Genomic DNA, 24,888 nt, shown 5'->3' on the forward strand with positions numbered 1-24,888 from the left:
GCTTGAAGTTGCTCGGTCTTTGAAATTCCAGTCCCATGTCCCAAGCAAATTCTGGGAAAGTGTATGTTAACCTTGTGTTTTTTTGTTAATCGTTTACCTACTTCCTTGTTATAGTGGAAAAGTCTGTTTGAACTTCTGTATAACAAATCCCCTTATTTATCTATCCTTCGTATTTTTGAGTGTTTATGCTATGCTAATAAACCACATTACACTGATAAGTTCTTGCCTAAGGTTATTCCTACTATTTTTATGGGCTATTAGGGTGTCCAAAAGGGGTACATCTTATTCAACCTTGTGTCCAAAACATTCTTTGTTAATTGAGATGTTGTTTTTCATGAGATAATTTTTCCTTTTATATTTCTTGCAACCTCTTCCCCCTTCTTTCTCATTCATGATAACACCGGTTCTCTTAACCTTGATCACTCACCCTTGCCCCATCCACCACATCACCCTTTTGCGATGTTATTCCTACCACTCGTGATGTTTTCCTTGTTCGTCGAACCTCTCGGGCCACTAAACAACCAGCTTGGCTTCATGATTATGTATGTTCCCATCAACCTTCCGCTTCACTTGTGCCACTTGATATGAATCTTTATCCTATTTCCCATTTACCTTTACATTCTCAAGATTTTACTGCTAGCATTTTTGCTCTTTCTAAACCTCAAACCTATGAGGAGACTTGGTTGGATTCTAAGTGGGTTGAAGCCATGCAATTGGAAATTCATATGTTGGAGGATAATGGCACGTGGGAGGCGGTTGTGTTGCCCCGTGATAAGGTTCCCATTGGTTGCAAATGGGTCTATAAAATCAAATACAACTTGGATGGGTTTGTTGAATGTTTTAAGGCCAGAGTAGTGGGCAAGGGGTACAAGCAACAAGCTGGGGTGGATTTTCAGGAGACATTTTCCCCGGTTGCAAAGAAAGTTATAGTTCAAACTGATACGGGCATGGATTGTGTGAAATTTATTAAATTTCATTCACCAAAGCTGCCAATTTTTAAGCTTGGGAAATCAGCAAACTTGCAACGACTTTTTAGATGGGATCTTGGTATTTCTGGGTTGAGATATCTTCATGGCGTTCGAATATTTATCTCTTAGCTTTGAAATTTACTTTAAATCACTCGATTTTGAGTTCGAGGGCTCAAGTTATAATCGTTTTAGTGAAGATTGCTTGAGTAGAATTTTTGGATGGGATTATGTCTGGAATTACGAGTTCTGTGCTTTTAACTCGATTTTAAATCATATTGGGTTTGGGTTTGAAGCTTAATTTCTATTATATATGAGCCTAGTATTGTATTTATTAGCTCTTATTATTTTATTATTCTGAATTTTTAATAATTATTAAGTAGTTTAAGTTATTTAGGAGTTTTATGTCAACAAGAAAGATTAGTTTAAAACTACTTCTTGTTGAGATTAATTAGAGTTCTAGTATACTTAAGAGTTTTATTTAGATTTATTTAGCTAGCCTATATATAGGCATTTGCATTGTACACAAATCAAACAATTTTTTTCATTAATAAAGTTTTCAACTCTGAGAGTTTGTTTCTTGTGCAAAATTTCTTTCTTGCGATTTTTTAGAAGTAGTTTTCTTCTCAATTTTCTTCAAAGAGTTGTAGGAATTCATTCTTCACCCTTCAATTTGCCAAGGATTATTTCTTGGAGTGTTGATTAAAGCCATTAGTTGAGTTTGTTGGGATTTATATCTTAAAAGGTTCAATTGGATATTTATCCTTTTATCCATCATATCCATCGGTTTATCGTTTCACCTTCCACTTTGATTTAATCTATTTTTTTGCTATTTAGTTATTATTTTGAATATTTATCCTTTTAGTTTTTTTTATTTTCTTATTCTTCTTATTTCCTTTGTTATTTTCTAAATTTATTTGGTTTCTTCCTTTCAAGTCACATCCAAATCTTTTCTTCTTGAGTCGAACAACTTGAATTCAATCCTTCTTCTGTTTCCTCTACCTCATATTACGGACTGTCATCAGTGTGGTTGTTATGCTTGATTGGCCACTCTTCTAGATGGATGTTTATAACACTTTTCTATAGGGTGACTTGTATGAAAAAGTCTACATGGACCTTCCAGATGGGTTTTGTAAAAAGGGGGAGAACCGGGTGTGTCATTTACTCAAATCTCTTTATAGGTTAAAACATGCTTCTTGCCAATGGAACTTGAAACTTACCGAGGCTCTTCTTCAAGGAGGTTATGAGCAAAGTCGGTATGATTACTCCTTGTTTACCAAATGACATGATGGTCATATTGTTGTCTTACTAGTCTACGTGGATGATTTGTTGATTACGGGTAATAACTTAGAGATGATAACAGAGTTAAAAAAGGTTATTCATCAAAATTTCAAAATGAAAAACTTAGGTGAGTTGAAATAATTTTTGGGGATTGAGGTCATGTGTTCAAGCGAAGGGTTTGTGCTAAATCAAAGAAAATATGTGTTGGAATTACTTTAAGACATTGTTCTAGAGGATGCAAGGCCAGTGAGTATGCTATTGGAGAAAAATTAGAGGCTTACTTTTGTAGAATATGATGAGTTCATATCGAGTGGGTGTAATGATGATGAGTTGTATTTGGGTGTGTCAAAATATCAACGACTTATGGAGCGGTTGCTTTACTTGACAAATACGTGGTTAGTTATATCATATACAGTGCAACACTTGAGTCAATTCATGCACAAGCCGAAAAAATCACACTTTGATGCCGCGATCAAGATTGTTAGATATATTAAAAAGGACCCTGGACAAGGTGTTTGGTTGGCAGCTTCAACCAAGCTTCAGATTGTTGCTTATTGTGACTCAAATTGGGGAACATGACCAATGACTAGGAAGTCGATTACAGGATACTGCATCAAACTTGGAGATTCACTCATTTTGTGGAAGTAAAAAAAAAACAAAACACAGTCTCTCAATCATCTGCGGAAGCAGAATATCGAAACATAGCCTTGACAGTTACAGAGATAATCTGGCTAAGTGGTCTGTTGGGAGAAGTTAGTCTCGACAAACTGAAACCAACAATATTGTTTTGTGATAGTCAAGCAACCCTTCAAATTGCAACCAATCCAGTATTCCATGAATGAATTAAGCACATAGAAATTTATTGTCATTTTGTTTGGGAGAAAATAAAAAAGGGGTTGGTTAAAACACAGCACATATCCAGTGAGCAAATAGTAGACTTGATGACAAAAGCCCTGGGGGTGCATTAGCATGAGTATTTGTTGTCCAAGTTGGGGGTCAAAGATCTTATCACCCTCTAACTTGAGGGAGAGTGTTAAAGATACTGGTAGTTGGCTAAATAAAAGAAAGTTTTTAGTAGTAGTTAGATTAGTTAGTAGTTAGCAGTTAGTTGAACACAATCTATAAAAACACTTTGCTATTGTAATTTAAGTGTGTTGCAATATATTTTCATTCAAATTCAATACTAGTCTAGCTTTGTAGTTCATCAATTACTAGTCATCTCCAACACTTTTAGCATCAACCATTTATGATTTTTTTATATATATATTTTTTATAATTATTTAACCAAATTAGTTGATTTAACTACAAATTTAATTTTTACAAGATATTATATTTAAGCATTTCACCTGACTTGACTAGATTTAATTACAATACAATGTAACTAACAATTAAAAAGAAATATTTTACTAGTATTTTACGATGTTAATGATAAGTATACTAAAAAATACACAATAATAAAATTTAAAAAAATAATATTATCACATTCAGCCAGCTCAAAATCTAAGGGCCAGTTCTTCATTCTTTTGAAAAGTGTTTTTGAAAAATTTGAGTGTTTGGTATTGCTGTCAAAAAGTGATTTTGAGAAATAAAATGTCCATTTTAGACATGATATTATAAAGTAACAAATATGTATTTAAATAATGTTCAAATTAGTTAATATTATGATATTTTAGCAAAAATATAAAAAATAATTTATTATACCTTATCGTTAATATTTTAATATATAATATTAATTTTAAATATTTCTAAGTAATTAATATTAATTATTTATTAAATTTAATTAGAATATATAAACTATATTTAAATATTTAAATATAATAATTAAATATTTGTAATTAGATATTGACACAATTGTATTATTTTAAAAATTATTGCTTTTAACACATTTGTATTATTTTATTTTAAAATGTATTTAAATATATAACTCATATTAGATATTAACATAACATAGAAAACATAAACCTAACAAATTAAAATATTACATATATTTGGATTAAAGTTTTAAAAAGGGATAATATTTATACACCAAATATAAATACTAAAAATTTTACAATAGCGTTTACAATTTAAAGTGAATTCATTAAACTAGAAGCTATAGCATCTCTTGTTAATTTCATTTCAAAACCACTTGAATTGTTTGATTCACCGTCATCATCACCATCATCATCTTCGTCGTCGTCATCATCACTTTCTCGACCATGCGCATTTTCTTAATCAATAATATTCTCATATGCCCAGTTAATATCTTCGTATTCCATAAAATCTGCATCATTTCGACCGACATGTTTTCGGATAAAATTGTGTATCGTCATTGTAGCAACAACGATCATCGTTTGCTTTTCAAAACTATAACTTGGCATATCCCGTAAAATGGCCCATTTTTTTTTCAAAACACCAAAAGTTCGTTCAATCACACTACGTAATGATGAATGTGAATGATTGAATATCTCTTCTTCACTAGATACCGGTCTACCTCTATGAAAGTCAGGTAAATGATATCCCTGACCTCTATATGGTCCAAGATAACCTTTCATTTGAGGATATCCAGAATCAACAAGATAATATTTTCCTACAAGTCATAATATAACAAACAATTAATTCAAGAATTTTTTTTATAAAAATTATCAATTAAAGATACTTTATTATTTAAAAAATCACATATAAATAAAATATCTAACCATTTGGTGGGTGCGAAAATTTGTATTTTGGATCTCGAATTGCATCAAGAAATATTCTAGTGTCATGTGCCGATCCTTCCCATCCAGCCATGACAAAGGTGAAACACATATTAAAATCACATACTGCCATAACATTTTGAGTCGAGATACGTTTTCTTCCAATATAGGGAATTTGTTCATTTAGTGGAAGAATAACGGCAATGTGAGTACCATCAAGTGCACCTATGCAATCCTGAACAAATAATCATATTAGTCTTGTGCATATTTTTAGTCGACCAAATATATTAAAATATAATAATATAAAATTAAATTTTCACCTTAAAATGCGGCATATATCTAGAATCATTACGTATTTGTTCGGGTATTGAGCTAAAAAAAGGATCTTTGGGTGCAATTAGATCAGTGGCCATCCTTGAAACTTTCTCAAGCACAATTGCAAAGTGTCAACTTATTGTTGATCCAGACCTTTGAAATCTTTCTCGACATTGGGACACTTTTGCACCGGTGCCCAAGATGTATAAAAAAATTCTCAACATTTCACTAGAAGATATGTTTCTTGAAGTTTGCAAGTTGTATCTTGTCTCCAAAACTCTCAACAAACTTGTGAATACTGTTGACACCATTTTTTTGTGAAACGGGGTCGACTTGGATTTTAAAAATGAAAACTAAAATGGGAGTCACCACCAATCCTTTTTTATAAGGTGTGATCGGGTCACCTCGTAAAACAGTTGTTTTTAATACACGGTTTAGATTTACTAAAACAATGCTTTTGGTCTACGAAATTCAGAAAAACGGGGTTCGGGAGTCGATTACGTACGAGGAAGGATTAGCACCCTCGTAACGCCCAAAATTGGTACCTAGTTGATTAATTAATGTCTTGGTGTCAAAAATTAAAAACTTGAAAAGAATTTAAAAATACGATCCCTCTTTATATTGTGTTATTTTAAAATTACTCGAATAAATCAAAATGGAAAGTGCCTCCTTATCTCGAAGTAACAAGATGTCACATCCAGTAAGTTAGGACACAACACCTCGTATTTTTTAGAGTAACCTTGCCTTTATTTTTTTTTGTTTAAACCTCATTTATTTTAATTTTAAAAGGAAATTCGGTTACTTATAATCAACGAGAAAAATCGAAGCCCAGTAAGTTAGGGCAAGATTTCTCGAATTTTCGAAATATAGAATATTACCTTTATTTTTGAAATTTTATGTGTTTGGAAATTTAAAAGGATATTTTTCTATTTAGGTTTACAAGAAAATCAAGACCCAGTAAGTTAGGGTACAATTTCTCAAATTTCCAAAATGCAAAATATTGCCTTATTTAGCAAAATTCCATTTCGAATAATAGCGGGTAATCTATTTGAAGGTAAGCATTTGTTTTGTTTCGAATAAAATAAAGTAACCTAAGTTGGATAACTATGTCGGAGTGTAATTTACAATATGATGACGTGAAATAACAATATAATAATAAACATGGAATAATGATACATGGATAATTACACAAATGTATGACAATAATATGAAAATACGAGTAAACTAATTATGGTACACACAAGCACAATACACACTCAACATACATTATTTGAATACTAGTATTAATAATTAAAGACGAATGAATTAAATAACATATATAACAATTTCAAAATGAGTGGTATAGAACATATTAAAATAAATAAAATGTAGAACAATTTTAAAATAATAATAAACGAGTTTTAAATAAATATTGTAAAAAAGGGAAAATTTGAGAATCAACTATATACAAAATAATTCAAAAATATTATATATGAAAAATTTTAAAATGAATAATGCATATGTACATGCAAAAATCGTGAAATAAGGACAAATAATCTTAAAATGGATAATAAATAAAACATTTAAAGGAAAAAATAGAGTAAAAAAAGTATAAAACAATTTCAAAATAATTAACATATATATAATATATAACATATTTCATCATGAGGAAAAATAATGTATAAAGTACTTAATTTATAAAAACTTGAAATAAATAAAAAATCAAGCAGTTTGGAAATGAACAATATAAAGAATATCAAAATAAATAGCATAAGAAACAATTTAAATTACATAGTACATATAAATTTAAAATGGGTAGTGCATACACATATATTTGAAATAAATAAAATATAAAACTTGAGATAAATACTAATTGATCTAAACAATTTGAAATAAAATAATGTATATAAAAAAATCCTAAATAACAAAAGAAACAGTTAAGAATATATATAATAAAAAAAAGATAGGGCTAAAAGGTCAAGGGCACGATTGGAATCAGAATAAAATTGAGAGGCATAATTGAAAATTTAAAAAAAATGGAGCGAGGGACCGAAATGAAACGTGCTGAGGACACGAGGGACTGGCTGTGAGAATTCCCCGTCCCTTATGCGCATCACCTTGCGCAGGACTAGATTGGAACAAGCGAGAAATTATGTGGCCAAAATTAAAATGAAACAAAAGGCAGCATTGAATGTGCCGCAGGATCGGAGGGACCAAAGGCATAAATTACCCATCAAGGCAAGCATGCACAGGTATTCCTCCTCCAAACGGCGCCGTTTTAATGTCTTTATTTAAACAACCCTTTTTTTTATTTTTTTTATTTTCCCACCCTTCACACTAAAAGAACTACACCAACCCTTTCAAAGCCTCCCCCATGCCTTCCGACGGTTGGGCTTCACACCGCCGTTCATCTGTCCACCGCACCGCCACTAAACCGACGGTCGACGAAGCGTGATGAAGGGCTTTTAAAGCCCGGTTCTAGGCGGGCTATGGGGTCGGGCTTCGACGGAGGGAACGAAGAGCCTTGCACCCCATTTAGACCCGATTCCGACGACGGCAAGAGGACCTCCGTCGACGGAGCCACAGAACGATTCAGGTGCGCTCCTTCCTTTTTTTTGCTATTTTCGTTAAAATGAAATTGTAAAATAAATAAATAAATAAATATAAAAATAAACAGTAAAAATTCAACCTTTAAAACTTCTATTCTGTTTTTTTTTTCTGAATGCTCGTGAAAATGTCCAAGCCGAAGAAATACATGTTCAAGACTTTGGCCTTTATAGCCGACTTCAAAAAAAAACGATTCATAATCTTTTCTTTTTTTTTATATTTGTCCTCTATTGTTGTCGTTTTGTGCCTTGTTTGCTTGCATATTGTCTATTACATCTTTGCAGGTGCTGACAAGACGTAACAGACACGAAATCGGCCATTGGTGAGTTGCGACGGTGGCGTTTGGAGGTGCTGGATCTGGGCAGAGATAGGAGCGGTGGCCTTAGGGTTTTCTTACTGAAAATGTTTCAGTTTGTGGGCTGGGGTAGGTTTGGGTTTAAGTTTGGTTTTAGGTTAGTGGGCTTTAGTTTGGGTACTAGGCCCGGGTCAAAAATTGGTTTGTACAAATACCATTTTAGACATCCTAAAATTAATCATACAATGTGATTCGTGACCGTCAAGGATCTCTCGGATCCATGTCTCACCTGACTGTTTTGAATCCATGCATGATTGTTTCAATATATACTTCTCGTAATATAATTGTAATTGCACAGAAGAAGATGCAACAACAAATAATCGGTTAAAACATTTCATGCTTTGTAAAATCTCTTTATCTTCCCTTTCATCATCACTTTCATCACCGCTGTAATTCTCAACTATACTTATCACCTGTGAATAAATTTTATATCCAAAATCATATATAAACAACTATTGATAAAACTAATTTAGTATAAATAAGTTGAACATAAATTCAATATCTAAAGACCAAACATAAAAAGCCATTGATAAAACTAGATTACACATAAATAAGTAAATTCAATATCCAAAAACCAAACATAAATAACTATTGATAAAACTAGTTTAGCATTGTTGTTTAGACACATAATAGATATCTCTGAACCCTAGAAGATCAAAAAATTTTCAACTATCCTCTGTTTCCATCTTAAGCCACAAAGCTCTAATCTTGGGATTAGTTGATAAAAACATAATTCGCTTGTCCTTATTGAGAAATAATTTAAGTGCGAAAAGTATAGCGGACTAGCTTTTGGAACTTCTTCCAACATGCTGTCAAGCACTTTGACTGCTTGTGGAACACCATATGGATTCATAACAGGAGTCAAACTAGATGTGGCTTGACTCATATTGTCAGCTGCATTGCATAATTTTTCTATTTGACTGGACAATCTTGCAGCCCCTCCAATTTTCTTTGAGGATTTCTTTCTTCCAGTTTTAAAATGTGAACTTGATATCTTAGGATTTTTTCTTTTTTGACCGTTTCCATCAATTTGAACATCATTTGAAATGTGAACATCATTTCTCACATTTTCTTCTTCATTCTCTTCAGGTATTTCGTTGTTAACATCCTCAAAAAAATCACTACGGAGTGTACCAGAAGAAGGTGCCTATGCTTTATCACCTGTTGCAACTATCCCCATGAACATTTGGTCCAACTTCCCTTCGAATTCAGGATCAATGCCCGATGTTCTAAATTTTTAAGCTTCAGGCACAACCTACATATAAAATAATAGTTTAATAACAGTAATTATCAGTAACCTCATAAATAAGAAAAAAACAAAAATATTCAAAATTATTAATGTACCTGTAGCCTACTCTCCCACCATTCATTCGATGCATAAATGGTTCTTTTTATAGGATTCCACCCTAGACTAGTATCTTCGCCTTTAAGTTTCTTCCAAGCTTTCCATTCTTTTTTTAGGGCAACCCACCTATTTTTAAGTTGTCTTGTGAAAAACCCTTGCTCGTTTCTTTCTCAAAGTTGGTCATTATTTTCAACCATCCATCTTTTGTGAAATGAGTATCAGGCCTATTGCCTTTCAATATCTTTTTAATACAAATATCACAAAATATTTCTATCAATCTCTTATCCAACATTGCTTTCACTTTTTCACTACCAACTTCAACCGCCGAAGTACTCATCTATTGTGTATACGAACAGATTCGTTTCAGCCAATAAAGCAATCAAAAAAATTAAACAATTTTCAAATTGATTTTTTCAACCAAAAGCAATTAAAATATGTGGTATCATAATCATGAATATTGTGAATTTTTCATTGTTTATTATTTTAGTGGATTTATAGCCAAACACAACTATAAGATTGACACTAGTTGTCAACTTCTAAAACTGAAAATGCATTGTTTTATATCAATGGTTGCCAACTCCACAAATACATAAACTTTTTTTACTTCAATTTTGGTCGCCGTGATTAATCTTTGTCGCCATCTGTACTCAGCATGTTCTGAAACTAGTTAACCTCTTCATCAGTTTTACGTTTCTATGTAGATGTGTGCATGTGAGCATAACAAAGTCGCACACTTCTCAGAGTACAAAGAGAAAAAAAAAGTATAGAAAGAGGAGAGTAATACTCGTAAGATGAATATTCTCAAGGTGAGCACAATTGTATCTCTTGAGCTGCACAAATGAAATGCAAGTATAAATAAACTTAAACCCCTACACAGCCACTTGACTGAAAAATAAACCCAATAAAACTTGTCTAAAATATAGATGAAAACAATCTTGAAAATTAAAATAGGATAGATGTAATTTTTGAAATGTCCTATAAAAAGACATGAAACAAAAGTATGGAAGCATTGCACCTTTGGTTGTTATGAAGTCAGGATTAAGAAAGTCACAGGTTTTTACCATAAATGACACCAAGTTGGCATGCACCAATTTCAACAATTGGCATTAATATATTAGAAAAGAAGCATTCTCACAGCCGAAACAATGTCCAGAAATGCAAAAACAACACCATTGTAGATTTTTCATTTTTGATCGTGACAACAGATATACACGCCACTTTTGGGCATCTACTGCTCCTTACTCTGTAAATAAAATCTGGAGTGGCATTCAAAAGCAGGTTTTGAAGGGCCTTTCAAAGGTTTGCCAAAGCTTGTTCTTAGCACCAGGATTTAATTAAGTACATTTCTAAAATAAAAAGTGGTTAAAGAGTTTCAATAGTTGATAGTACACAAATGAGTCCTATCTATACATAATCTAACTTACAATAAAATTTAGCAGTGTTAGTTGTATTGCTTTTGTCTTTGAAAAGTCAATGATTTATTGGCAGTTTGCTGAGAAAAATCAGTATACCGTTCTTTTATTTATATATCAAGCCTTGCCATACTTTTAGGCCCTGCATTCAAGGCGTGTTTAGTGTTAGGTGTTAATAAGATAGATCTTTGTGTTGTAGGAGTGATAAGATTCCATTCGGATAAAATATTTTAGAGCTCCACATCTCCGAAGGCTTTTTCAGTGGGCTGTGATTGCCATTATAATTTCATAATGAAATAACCATAGGAATCGCATCCATGAAAACTACATGGGATTCAATTCTTATTTTCTTTCTCTTGCTTTGCAATCCAGTTCAGTAACCAGTTCTTGTTGATTCCACACTTGGCAAAAGGCTCTCATTTATTTCTTTAAATCTTAGATCAACCCTTTTTCAATCCATCACCAAGCCAGCATTACCTAACAATAGTATTTTAACCACAAAATCCCAATTGCATTAAATAAGATACTTTTCACAACCCTATCATCGACAGTTTCCGTAAGTAATTTTTCTTGACCAGCTAAGCAACCAAATTCACACCAAAACTGTTGCATACTTTAAACTCACAAAACAATATTAACCATCCCCAAAGCCTCCAACAAAACATACCCCACTGCTGTTCTACCTCAATATTATTTCCAAATTTCTCAACCAAGATCTCTGTTTCAGTATCACTTTCTTCCACTATGATTCCCCCCCTTTCAATTCTCTCATCATCTATTCATCTCAGTTAACTACATAATAGCAGCAGACTGCCAAAGTTTGGTCTACTATAGCTACCCAATAAATCCATCCCATAGACTATTTTATTACAAATCAAAGTTTCTTCACTTTTGTGATAACTGTACAAATAGCTAGATTCATACCTGTATGTGGGAAGAACAACCGAGTAAGGGAACAAAGAACCAGAACCATAGGAATTAAAAGAGGAACAAAGAACAAGAGGAAAGAACTTTGAAAGAGAAAATGTGAAAAAATGGGTATAGATTTAGCTCCAAAGAACTAGAGGAAAGAACGCTTTTTTTTTTAAAGACAAAGGTTAAAAAGATAAATAGAAGTCAAAAGCACTTTTGGCTGAAGAAAAAGTTAAAATTTTTAACTTTTTTATCTGCCAAAAAATATTTTTTTAAGTTGAAAATTTTTCTGAAATAATATAGGTTCTTTAATGCTTTTAAGAAAAAAGTAATTTTTTATTGCAAAAGTCTGGAAAGCATAGGAGAATGAGGCCTAAATTTAAATATTTTTAAAAAATAAATAATAAAATAAAATTTATTAATACAATGTAATAATTATTTATTTCATATTTTAATCATAAAGTTTGAATTTTTATCTTCACTCATAAAAATAAAGCACATGATGGTAAACACTTATTTCCAAAAAAAGAAACACTAGCGGAACAAACAAATATGAAGCTAACGTGGAGCCCCACTGATGCAAAAAAGTAAAAATTCCAAAACGACCACTGAAAAGTGATTGCTGTCCATGCCACCCCATTGCTCCATTAAATTATCGCCACGTGTCCTATTAAGATGAACTCTTCAGAGAAAAAAATGCACCCTTCTCTCTCTCTGCGTCATCACTCCTCAGTAAATCAGTTGAAAGAATCCAATTTATTCTAGACCCCACTGTACCATACCTCATTCAACATTTCAAATTCTCCCCCAACCATCAGCTTTGGCTCCAAACCGGTTTTTAGCCACTGTTTTATCAAAATTATTTTAATTGTATTTTTAAGTTTTTTTATCCATCAATTTTTATTTGTTTTAATCTATTTTTCCTAATAAATTTAATAAAAATATCATTAAAAAAATTAATGGGCTTGATTTAGAATTTCATATATAAAACTTTTTAATGAGATATAATTTATTATTAAGATAATCTAATAAGATAATTACACTAAAAAATAATAAAATAAATAAATAATACATTAAATAAAAAATAACTCTTAATTTAAAGATCTAAAAATAATAATATAGAAGATTGAAATTTTTGAAAAAACAAAATTTTAAACATTTGAATTTTTTCATTAAATATGTTAAAAATAAATTGAAAAAAAAAGTTAATAGAAAAAAAAAATCAAAAATATAACCATTTTGATAAATTTAAGCCTAAGGTTTATACATTCCCTTCTTTATTAAAACCCTACAGTTCTACTGGCATTCGCACTCACTTGTATACTGTTCGGACACCCTGACAGTCAATAAAGAATCCGTCTTTTTAGGGCACTGGTCCGGACTTTTTTTAACCAATGGCGGAGGAAACGGAGAGTAAGCAATCGGCGGTGGAGTCGGTGATGGAGAAGATCAGCGAGAAGATCCACGGCCATGATTCATCGTCTTCTTCGGATTCGGATTCAGATCATGAGAAACCAGCTTCCCCTAGCTCCGTTAAGGCTAAGATTTATCGGTTGTTTGGTAGGGAGAGACCTCTTCATCACGTTCTCGGTGGTGGAAAGCGTACGACCTCTAAGCTCTCATTTCACTTTTCTTTTCTTTTTGCAAGTTTCGTTAGTGTGATCAGGATTTTATTGTTTGGTTTGTTTTTAACGAAGTTGATGGAAATGCGAGTAAAAAAATACAAAAATGCAGTTGTTAGAGTGAATTTAAAAATGAAATGTTAATTTGATGGAAGATCAATTCATCTGTGTTTTAGTATTTGCCACTTCACGATCTGTTTGGTAGTTACGAAAATGAATTTCATTTTTCGATTTGATTGGTTCTTGTATTTGTTAGTGGAATTTGAAATTTGCTTAAGGACCAAACTACTTCAGACTAATATTTGGGGTTTGCTTTTGCCTTTTATTGTTTGCATTCTGGGAACGGAGCAAAGTATAACATCTTCTAGACCAGTCCTTTAAAAGCAAGATTATCTAATCATTTAAGCACATAAGGAGTTTAAGAAAAGTCTTGCTATTTACAAGTCTTAGATTAATGATTCTCGTTTGTGTCAGAATTAGATAATGGTGTTCTCTTTCCATTTCATTTGTTGGGTAATGATTTGGTGCAGCTGCTGATGTGTTCTTGTGGAGGAACAAGAAGATATCAGCTGGGGTTCTTGGTGGAGCAACTGCAATCTGGGTCCTTTTTGAGTTGATCGAATACCACCTACTTACTCTGCTCTGTCACATTTCGATACTCTCTCTTGCAGTATTGTTCCTCTGGTCCAATGTCCATACCTTTATCCACAAGTAAGTTCTGGGGGTCTTTGCAGGAGCTTTAATCTATTTAACATATTGATGGTTTCTTAAAGAATATAATATGACCTTTTTCTTCACAGGACTCCACCTCGCATCCCACAAGTTCATTTGCCAGAGGAGCCATTCCTTCAGATCGCCTCTGCTCTGACAATTGAACTTAACCAGGCATTGGAACTGCTGCGAGATATTGCATCTGGAAGGAATCCGAAGTTTCTTGTGGTGTGTTTAGGGTTGAAGTCTTAATCTGAACTGCATTTTGATTGGGGAGTCACTATATCCTTCTCTTTGATTTCAGGTTGTAGCAGCTTTTTGGGTCCTCTCGGTTGTGGGGAGTTGGTGCAATTTCTTGACCTTGTTCTACACATGTAATGACACTGGTCTCTTGCTTTTAGTGCCAAGTTCATTTATCTATACAAATTTCATACTGAATTTTGATCCATCTTCTCTATGAAAATCAGCTTTCGTGTTGCTGCATACGGTACCTGTTTTGTATGAGAAGTATGAGGACAAGGTTGACCCATTTGCAGAGAAGGCAGTGATTGAGATAAAAAAGCAATATGCAGTTTTTGATGCCAATGTTCTGAGTAAAATTCCTACAGGACCCTTGAAGAGCGAAAAGGTTTAGAAGGCTCAGGTGTTTAAACCCTTAAAAATTCTTCGGTAGTTCTGGGTGTCCTGGTTGTTGTAGTGTTGTCTGTTCACATTAGCTGGAGACACTTCCTCCTCAATCAATTGTTTACAAAAGTTTTGATTTCAAATTACATCTCTAAATGCAAATCAGTTGTCAGCAATAGGCCAAGCTTGCAGGTTGCACCAGAAGGTGATTTTTTTTTTTTTCGTAAAACTTGTTTTATTTGAATAACAATCAGCTTTTTTATTATACTAAAAATTTAAGTGTGGAAACTACGTATTTAGGTGTGTTTAAAAAACAACATATGAAACATATGGCTTGAAACTAATTAATAATAACACATGTATGATATTAAAATAAAAAAATTAGATTAAATAGTGAGTAAATTGAAATTTAAACATCTAAATTCGTTAGCTTAAGAATATTAAATGTACGTACTACTATTGTTTATCATGGTGTTGTTATCAATCTTGATGTTGTCGAGTTAACTTGTGACACTAATCCAATTAATAACATTATCAATATATACAATTGATGAAAGTAATAAAGTGTGCATGATAAAATTAAGATATACAAAACATTTTAAAATAAAGCTTTGATTGAGTGACAAAGTAAAATTTTTATCAACCCAAACGATATGGGTTTAAATTTCACCATGGGCAAATTATTTGTTGTTTTTTAAAATATAAAAAATAAAATACCTTAAAATCATATAATTTATTTTAAATACAGAAAAATATTTTCTTAATTCCCTTAACTAAGTTGATGCCTAGTTGACACGTGACACTAACTCGGTCAAAGGTTTAAATATAGATACAGTTGTCACCTCTAGTATGGTTGTTTTTAGAAGTTTATTCTCTTAAAACCTAAACTTAAGGTTTTGCGGTGGAAAGAAAATTAAAATGATGAAAGATTGAAGGGAGTAAAAAATTTTGCATAGGTGTGTGGCTGGTAGTAGAGATAGAAAATTACCTTTTTGGTAGAAATTGAAAAATAAGAGAAAAAAATAAAATGTATGAAAAAATGTATAATTTTAAACTCATATACATCTCTTATTTTCTCTTCACTCATCATTTCAATTTGAAATGATTAATTTTTATGCATTAGAATAGAAACTACTCATTTCTCATATATTTTTTCCTTACTTACCAAGTAGAATACCAAAAAATTATCATAAAATAATAGGAAAACAAATAATATAAAAACTCTCATAGAATAATGAAAAATCAATTCAATCCTTAATTTAGAAAACACATAATTAAACCTTTTGGTTGGCTCTCATTAAGATATAATTTTCAGCTAAAGTTCTTAACAAGCAATTAAATACTAACATGGCAGCTAATGTAAAAAATATAATATGATCGGCTTAATTGCTAATTTTAATTTTTTTTAAATCTTAAGTTTTTTAAGATTTATTAAAATTATAAAAAAATTATTTTATTACCTTAACATTATAAAAATTATAGAAAATTATAGTTAATAAAATTACTAGAAATTATTAAAATATTATAAAATTTAAAGAATTACTACTCTTTTTATTTTGTTTTTTATCATACATTTCTCTACATATGCTTCAGTTCATTCTCATCAACTTCCCTCGCACCATATAAAATATTAAATAATATACATATACATAAAAAAATGAATAAAATTAAATGAACTGCATAAAATATTCATCAATTATATAAAATATACATCAATAAATTTCATAAAAAAAAATTAATAACAAATTCAAAATAAACAAATAAATAAATCATTACATACATTAAACAAAGGTTATTCACAACAAAATTATCTCATATTATTAATATAAAATGGAAATTCCATATAAACATACAGATGAAGCTGAAACTTGTTTAATGTTCTTCAAAAAAACACTTGTTTAATGTATAAATTTATTAGTTTCTTAATTAAACAGCTTCGTGTGTGTTTATATGGAATTTATATAACAAACAAAAGAGAAAAAGAAAAAGGTAAATTCTTAACTTGTTTTATTATTTATTAATTTTTTACTTTCAATTTTAAAGTTTGTATTGGATGGTTGAAATTTTTACTATTTTTTAGACTTAATGGTATTTTCGCCATCTAACTTCTTCCAAAAAAATCAACTAAATCCCTACAAAATTTTTGAACTCTTGAACTAACAAAGTCAAATAGGTTCTTGACTAATGTTGATCTTTAGTAATTAATGGTAACACTGACATGACTATTAACAAACACCACATCAACACTATTTATTTATGTGACAGTACCATGTCATCACTAATCATTGATGTAGTTCTTCCACATCATCACCAAAGGCTAACGTGGTAGTATGACATCATCATCGACTGCTATATTAGTAAAATATAAAAATTTTAAAAATAGAAAAATTATTTTTTAAATAATACATAATGAATTTGAACACATGGTTGTCCATGTTCATTTAAATCAGGACAAGCATTTGCCTAGATTCATTCTAGATTTATAAAAATAAAAATAATTATAATTATAAAAAAGGCATTAAATATTATAATAATTTATAATAATTATTATAAATTAATTAAAACCATAAATTTTAATTAAAATAATTTATTTAAAACCAGAAAAAAAAATAGGAAAAGATCATTAATAAAAATTGTTATAAATTAATTAAAAACCATAAAATTTTATAAAAAAATAAATTATTTTTATGAAGATACCAAACATTGAAATTCGTGTTTCTCACTCAAAACTATTGAAAGTTCTAAAATGTTAAGCCTTAGTAATGATGAATGGCTTTTTTTTTTTCTTTTTGAATTAATAATCAATGGCTATACTTTAATAAAAATGAGAAAATAATTCTTATAAAATTTTATTATTTTAATTATTTTCTAACAATTCTTATAAAAAAATTCTAATTTTTATGGTTTTTAGTATATTATTTTAACATCATTCATACACCACTTGAACAATGTTCCAACCGGGAATAAGTTGATGCAACCAGTACAATTGAAATTTTCATCAATGCGGAACGAGTTGGTTATTCCAATTTTCTACTAGAACGGTCTGCACCAATCAGTGCGATCCGGACCAGTGTGAAACTGACCGACTACATTGATTTAAACCTAAAAACTACAATTTTCTTTTTACTTGAACAAAAGGACTTTAAACTAAACTGAATTTTCGTGGATCAGTCGGGGGGATCCACCAGAAATTGATGTCATTGGGAGCCTCGGTTTCTATTGTACTTAAAAAAGGACATACAACAGTTCCTAGTGCCATACTTCAGATACGAAGTTGGAGGATTTAATTTCCCAGGAAGATTGTTGGCTTCCTTGCTGAGTACTCCTACAAAAGTCATCCCCTAAACATTGGAGAATATATATGCTGGAACTAACAAGGTCCTTTCTTCTTTCTTTTTCTTTTTTATGAAAAATAAGAATTTATTTGGAATGGCCATACATCTAAAAATGCATGCTAGAAATAAATATTCTTACCTCACAGTCTAAACCGTTAAATTTCAATAGACAGACAGCCTAAAACAAGACTTTCGGGAATCTTTAAACTTAATTTATCTGCAATGTTCCATAAAAGTATCCATGACAAAGAACTAAAGGTTGGGAAATAGGAAGACTATAAAGAAAACAAACATCATTCGATGTTTTGAAGTTTAAAATAGCTACTGCTCTAACCGTATGATCTAAAGTGCTAATAGAACTTTACAGAGTAAGATGTCATTTAGGCCTCACCAGGTAGGATGCCCATATGTCATCAGCAGGAGGAGGTGGCTGGACCCAGTGGCCTGGAATGCGGCTGCACTCAAGTTGTATAATAAGTCAGCTACTCAAATGTTCTTATGCTTTATGATGCATCCTAAAACAGCTAGCAGCCAATGATCATGCAAATTTGTCTTGTAATGCAGTGTCAAATAGCAGTTTACCATAAGCGCATATTGATGAAAAAGACACCTAGTAGAGTGGTGGTACTGAAAGTTGCAACAGTTGACAGTGATAATAACACCAAAAATAAAAAAGATAGGGGCATTGCATATGTATACAATTGCTCATGGTTAATGAATTGCAATTGGAGAAAGGGCTTGCTGTACTTACCTTCCTCCTGGTCTGATATAAGCATCCCATGTCCTTCTAACCTGCACGTGAAGATTTAATAGGAGATTTGAGTAAATGCACCTGAACACGGATGCTGGTAAATTAATCACCATCCAACATGCATCATTCATGCAAGTGGAGAAAGCAATGCAAATACTAGCTACTACATATGCCGCTAGAAAGGAAAACATAGCACCATGCACAGAGCATCTAGAATTTGAAGAAAAATAGCTGAAAATACCTCAATAAGTGTGCCCATGTCAGAATTGCTTCCATGGTAATAGTGATAGAACTCAATCGGTAAATTAGTCAAAGGATCATATGCCCGAGTGTAACCATGTCCTTCCAATTTATTTTTGCCAGATTCCATATCAGTGACTGTACCAGAGCCCTTTTTGTCCTCATTTGGTGTTATTTGGTCTTTTCTCTCCTTGTTTTCATGTTGATCAGTCATAGGATCATTTGAGAGGGGTCTCTGATTCTGAGTGGCCTTCCTAGTTTCCTCAGCAGTTGCAATGGCATCTTTAGCAGCATCTGTATCCGCCGCAGCCAAAGCTTGTCTCTCCTCTTCCTCAACTGCAGCTCGAACTTTCTCCAGAAACTTGTCATCCTCCTCTGGAAGAAAATGGCCTGCACAAGTCGAAAGCAACCTTAAATTTTCAGTAGAATCTAGGACAGTTTAACCTGTTGAGGTCACATATACATAATCATTCTGCACACAGCAGGAAAATTAAGGTAATGCCAACCAACCCCCCCCCCTTCCTTTTTGGCATGTGAAAGTCTTGACTATTTGCTAATATACTTGTGATGGATGTTTCCAATCAACCATAAAGTGCATCTATGATAACCTAGAGAAATATAAAAGGAAAGCATCTATGATAACCTGCATATTAGTTGCTGGATTTAGCAGTTAAAATCAATCTTAATTGTTTGCACTTAGAAACTACTTGAATAATTAGATAGAAAAGAATCAAAAAATCTTATCACAAGTGACAGTAGCTAATTCAGTCTGACAAATTAAAGTGAGTATAATTTTCTTACAGTACCTTGTTTCTTCAATTTCTGGATCCTCATTGAGCGCAACTCTTGCAACTTCTCCACCATCAAAACTAGTTCAAGCTGACACATAAGACGTACAATATTAATAAACAAAAAGAAATGAAAGAAATAACTAAAAATCAAAATAAAAGAAACCCCTAAAATTAGCACTTTTCTAATGTTAATCTTCCTAGAAAAGACAGTTTAAGAGATAATACAAAAAATGGTATTGTATGAGAAGTACATGGGAGAAGCATCAAGGAGGTTTTTACAATCAAACTGTTATGTTTCCACCAAATTGTAAAGTCAGACAATATAAGTATAAACTAACAGCATAGATGAAAGAAACTTGTCGTTTTTCAAATCCTTTACCTCAGATTCCAGTCTCTTTTTTTCTTCCTTGGCTTTAAGCTTTGCTATTTCCTTCATCTTTTCGACCTGCAAATCAACTTAGTAGTCATTACCAAGTGAGCTTACAAAAACAAGACAAAGAAGGACTTTTGAGTTCTTGGCATCTAAAGGAAGAATCAACGAAAATCTGTCAGTATGTTCATAGCAAGAAAACCCTCCTAGAACACAACAAGTACCTTGCGGCTCGCAATGTCCTTGGCAATCTCCCTAGCTCTCCACTCATCAGCTTCTCGGTCAGCTTGATCAAATTGTTCATGCTCCTAACATGCATAACAAGCTGAAAATATTAGCTATTTCCCACACAGGCCAATAGGGGAAAAAAAGAAAGATAAGGAGAAAGCTTACAATGAGAAACCAAGAAAAACAACCTTTGCAAGCAATTCTGCAATTCGTTTCCGCTTTCTTTTCCTCCAAAGGTTATTCCTTTTAGACTTCTTAATTTTATTGGTCAGTCTAGCTACTGCTGATTTCTCCTCCCACGGGATCCCTTCATCTGCAACATATCTAAAGGGCTCTAACTGAGCTCTTAGCTTTGACATCAATGCATTCGCCGCTTCCACAGACAGTAGCTCTTGAGTTTCCAAATCAATCCTCCTATCTTCTAGATACTTCAAGAACTCAGAAACTGAAGGGTCCATCGACCCATCTTTTATCATCGTCAGTATTTCCAACTCCTTTTGCCTAAGGAACCAATCGATTTTACTCACAGTTAAAAGGAAATTCAAAGGCATACGGCACTTACAGTTGATATTAGCGAACTATATAAGAAAACAAAACTAGCGTACACGGCGTTGGCAAGATTGAGGGTATCTTGCAATTCTCTAAGGCGATCACGCACATTTCTGGTCTCCCAAAATGTACTCGAATTCGGTGGTTCCGGCGGTAACATTGGGAACCAAGGTGGAGGCGGCGCGGGTTGGAAGTGAACCGGATTCATTGCTAAATATGATTAAAAAATTGGATTCAATGATTAGATAAACATTGTGAATTAATAACAGGATAGCTAGAGGTTTTATTCAAATTAGAGATGGGTTCGTATAAGGAAAACAATAAAACAGAAAGAATATCAAAACTCGTACCTGCTTTATATTTTTCTTTCTGAAGAATTGTGAACTTCAAACCCTAGCACAAACACACGAGATTTTGAGACGAAAGATGGCGCTAAAAGTAAGGATCTGGAGGAAACACCAAACATTTACGGGATTTAAGTGGGATGAATTAAAAATCAGACTCGTTAGGATTGTTTTTGAAAACTGAGTTTAAAACTTCTCTGGTAAAGTGATTTCGGGAATATTTTTTAAATGTATACTCTAAAAAAGAATAGTGTTTTGTAGTAGACATGTCCATGGCCGGGTGGCCCGGCCCGGCCCGATGGACCGCCCGAAATATGGGAGGGTTCGGGTAAAAATATAGGCCCGAAATATGGGCTTTGGCAAAAAAACGAGTCCCGTTTATTTTTATTTTTTAATTTTAAAATACTTTAAAAATATTTTTTTATTTTTTTATTTTTAAAATATTTTTTTTGTGTTTATTAACAATCGGGCCGGGCTTATTATTTTTTCTCGGGCCGGCCTGGGCAAAATTTTAGGCCCATATTTCGGGCCGGGCTGGGCCCATGCCTAAGAGTCGGGCCAAAATTTTTTCCGGGCCCGGCCTGAACCCGACCCGGCCCATGGACATGTCTATTTTATAGCAATAAATAAGTATTTAAATAATATTTTTATTAAAATATTTTTTAATTAATTAACCAGAGAGGTGTTGAAGGGATGAAAACGTAATTAAACTATCAATAATGCTTTTGGGAGAAAAAAGCTAAAAATTTTAACTTCCCTATTTTGAAAAAGTGCTTTTAAACAACCAAAAATTTTCTTCAAAAATTACTTATTTAGCATTATTTTTGGTTCAAATGTATTTTTCATGTCAAAAGTACTTTTAAAAAATACTACTAAACACAGCCTTAGAGGGGATCTATCGTCTCAGGTTCATAACATAATTTGGCCCCAAATATAAATATAAAATTGGGTAAACTATCTAGTCGGTCACCCAACTTTTAGACTGCTTTCATTTTGGTCTCAAAATGAACTCCTTGCAAATTGGTCACCCAACTTTCAGGGCACTTTCATTTTAATCACTCAAGCGTTAAATCTCTAACAATGGTTAGCTGTACACTCAACATCATATTTGTACTTTCATTTTGGTCACCCAACTTGTAGGTTGCTTTTATTTTGGTCACTCAAAAAATATCTTGTATAAGTATTGATCAGGGTAAGAAAAATTAAGGATTAAAGTGAAAAATGATAGAAATTAAAATAATATACAAAAATTTTCAAATTGTATTTGTTTATCTCATTGTCAAAAATTCTAAATTTGGCTTTGGAATATAAAACTTTAATTATTAAGATTCAAAATTATTGTAACAAATCAGTTGTCACTATTCATGGATAATTTTTTAACAATTTATTTAATTTATTTTGATGTTTTGAATTTATATTAAAAATTTATCAATGAAAATTATTGCCTTTAATAGTTGTCTACAAAATCCAAATTTTTTTCACTATATGATCTTGAACCTTCCGTACTAAATTAAAAGTAAAGAAAAATCATTGCAATTAGTTTAATTGATTAATTTTATCACGCCAAACAAAATTCATAATTTTTTTTCATCACTTATTTACCCAAATGAATAACAAACAATTAATAAAGGATATTTTCATTTACTTTTAGGAAGATTCGAGATTATATAATCAAAATAAATTTAAGTTTTGTAAACAATTATTAAATATGAGTTATTTGAGTTGATTTAGTTAATTTCGAATTTTTTTAAAAAATTAAAAGGAGATTAAATTAATTAATTTTAATATTATCGTAACAAATCGGTTGACATTATGGAAAAAAAAATCAAACAATTTATTTTGATGTTTTGAAATTCAAATTTTCAATATTAAAAGAATTAGAATTTTTGGCAATGGAATAAACAAGTAAAAATTGATAATTTTTTTTTTTTGCATTATTCTAGTTTTTACTACTTTTCCACTTTAATCATTTATTCTTTTTTACCCTAATCAATCTTTAAAAGGGATATATTTTGGGTGACCAAAATGAACGTGTAAACATGATGTGGCCTTTATAGTTAACCGTTGTTAAAGATTTAATACTTGGGTGGCTATAATGAAAGTGCCCTAAAAGTTAAGTGATAAAATTGCAAAAATTCATTTTGAATGACCAAAATAAAAAACCCTAAAATTTGAGTGAACAACTAAGATGATTTACCCTATAAATTTTTATTCAAGGCCCTTAATTTTTAAAATAATTAGTTCAAGTTTACTTTTAGAACAGCATATATATTTTTATTTTTATTTTCTAATTTAATATTTAATAACTTTATTTTATTAAAATTTTATATATAAATAATTTAAAACTTTCTCAAATATTTATATTGTAGTATTATATGTTCCTCTAAGATTAATTTTTATGTGTAATGAATTATATAATATAATTTATTACAAACTTAGAAAATAGGTCAAGTCAGGTTCCGACATTAAATGTTTAAATTTGAGTCAGACCTGCATTTTAAACAAGTCTACTTCTTTGGCCATGCCTATTTTTCAAACTTATTATTTTTGTCTAATCAGTTTTAATTTTTTTTGTAAATAACTCGACCCTAAAATAGATATGATTTTTAATTAGGAAAAGAAATTCTTCAAAAGGAAACAAAACACATAAGAAAAGTGAACAGGTTGTGGGCAGGTCCAATTCAAGATAAAAATGGGCCTTGCATACCGAAGTGAAGCCTGCCTAAGCATCGACTAGAAAACTTTATTGGGTTATATATATTAACCCTCAACTTATCAAAAACTACTTAATTAGTACTCTTTTTTTTCTAGACTAACACCGATAGCTTAAGTTGTTGTGGCATTAATAATCAATTTGGAAGTGATATGTGAAAGGCTCTTAACATGCTACTTGAAAAATATAAATAATGAAAAACTCTTTAAAATTATATAAATTAATAAAAAATATAATTTTTTAACATAAAAATGTATATAGATAAATGATTGTCCAAATACATATAGTACACAGATTCATTCCATATGTGTTTTTTAGTAAATTTATATGTTTTTATTTTTCATAAAATATCAATTTATTATTACTATTATTGTTTTGAAATTTAAAATATATAAAAAATTTAAAATATATAAATTATTAAAAAAACTCATATAAAAAAAAACTTAAACAAAGAGTTGACTAGAGTCAAATACATTGAAAAACTATTTGTTGACACCATTTTTTGATAAAACGGGGTTGACTTGGATTTTGAAAATGAAAACAAACATGGGAGTCGCCACCAATCTTTTTTGATGAGATGTGATCGGGTCACCTTGAAAAGTGGTTGTTTTTAATAAACAATTTAATTAAAACAACCATTTTGGTCCACAAAATTCAGAAAAACGGGTTCGGGAGTCGGTTACGTACGAGGAAGGATTAGCACCTTCGTAACGCCCAAAATTGGTACCTAGTTGATTAATTAATGTCTTAATGTCAGAGATTGA

At 31.4% G+C, this 24,888-nt stretch overlaps 3 protein-coding genes and 2 long non-coding RNA genes across 5 annotated transcripts; 2 read left to right on the top strand and 3 right to left on the bottom strand.

Annotated features, from left to right (window-relative positions):
• Positions 1–4,317: 4,317 nt before the first annotated feature.
• On the bottom strand, positions 4,318–5,774 carry LOC121219105 (putative nuclease HARBI1). Its single transcript, XM_041096750.1, has 3 exons — positions 5,242–5,774; positions 4,925–5,156; positions 4,318–4,815 (listed from the first exon to the last, which is right to left on the bottom strand). Exons 1-3 carry the CDS (start codon positions 5,332–5,334, stop codon positions 4,457–4,459), a joined length of 684 nt encoding a protein of 227 aa, XP_040952684.1. The 5' UTR covers positions 5,335–5,774; the 3' UTR covers positions 4,318–4,456.
• Positions 5,775–7,071: 1,297 nt separating this feature from the next.
• LOC107954517 (uncharacterized) lies at positions 7,072–8,442 on the top strand. Its single transcript, XR_001699580.2, has 2 exons — positions 7,072–7,811; positions 8,107–8,442. It is a non-coding gene; the product is annotated as an uncharacterized lncRNA (long non-coding RNA).
• Positions 7,935–12,017, bottom strand: LOC121219106 (uncharacterized). Its single transcript, XR_005915818.1, has 2 exons — positions 9,522–12,017; positions 7,935–9,432 (listed from the first exon to the last, which is right to left on the bottom strand). It is a non-coding gene; the product is annotated as an uncharacterized lncRNA (long non-coding RNA).
• A 981-nt stretch (positions 12,018–12,998) lies between these two features.
• LOC121219107 (reticulon-like protein B5) lies at positions 12,999–14,946 on the top strand. The gene is made up of 5 exons (XM_041096751.1): positions 12,999–13,448; positions 13,999–14,179; positions 14,269–14,407; positions 14,484–14,553; positions 14,647–14,946. The coding sequence occupies exons 1-5, from the start codon at positions 13,241–13,243 to the stop codon at positions 14,811–14,813; spliced, it is 765 nt and encodes a 254-aa protein (XP_040952685.1). The 5' UTR covers positions 12,999–13,240; the 3' UTR covers positions 14,814–14,946.
• A 3,382-nt stretch (positions 14,947–18,328) lies between these two features.
• LOC107954520 (U11/U12 small nuclear ribonucleoprotein 59 kDa protein) lies at positions 18,329–21,645 on the bottom strand. Its single transcript, XM_041096752.1, has 9 exons — positions 21,418–21,645; positions 21,124–21,277; positions 20,707–21,019; positions 20,515–20,598; positions 20,300–20,365; positions 19,936–20,008; positions 19,131–19,519; positions 18,890–18,930; positions 18,329–18,593 (listed from the first exon to the last, which is right to left on the bottom strand). Exons 2-9 carry the CDS (start codon positions 21,273–21,275, stop codon positions 18,515–18,517), a joined length of 1,197 nt encoding a protein of 398 aa, XP_040952686.1. The 5' UTR covers positions 21,276–21,277; positions 21,418–21,645; the 3' UTR covers positions 18,329–18,514.
• Between the last annotated feature and the right edge of the window lie 3,243 nt (positions 21,646–24,888).

This window comes from Gossypium hirsutum, chromosome D07 (assembly GCF_007990345.1).
Source record: "Gossypium hirsutum isolate 1008001.06 chromosome D07, Gossypium_hirsutum_v2.1, whole genome shotgun sequence".
In the NCBI taxonomy this organism is placed as follows: domain Eukaryota; kingdom Viridiplantae; phylum Streptophyta; class Magnoliopsida; order Malvales; family Malvaceae; genus Gossypium; species Gossypium hirsutum.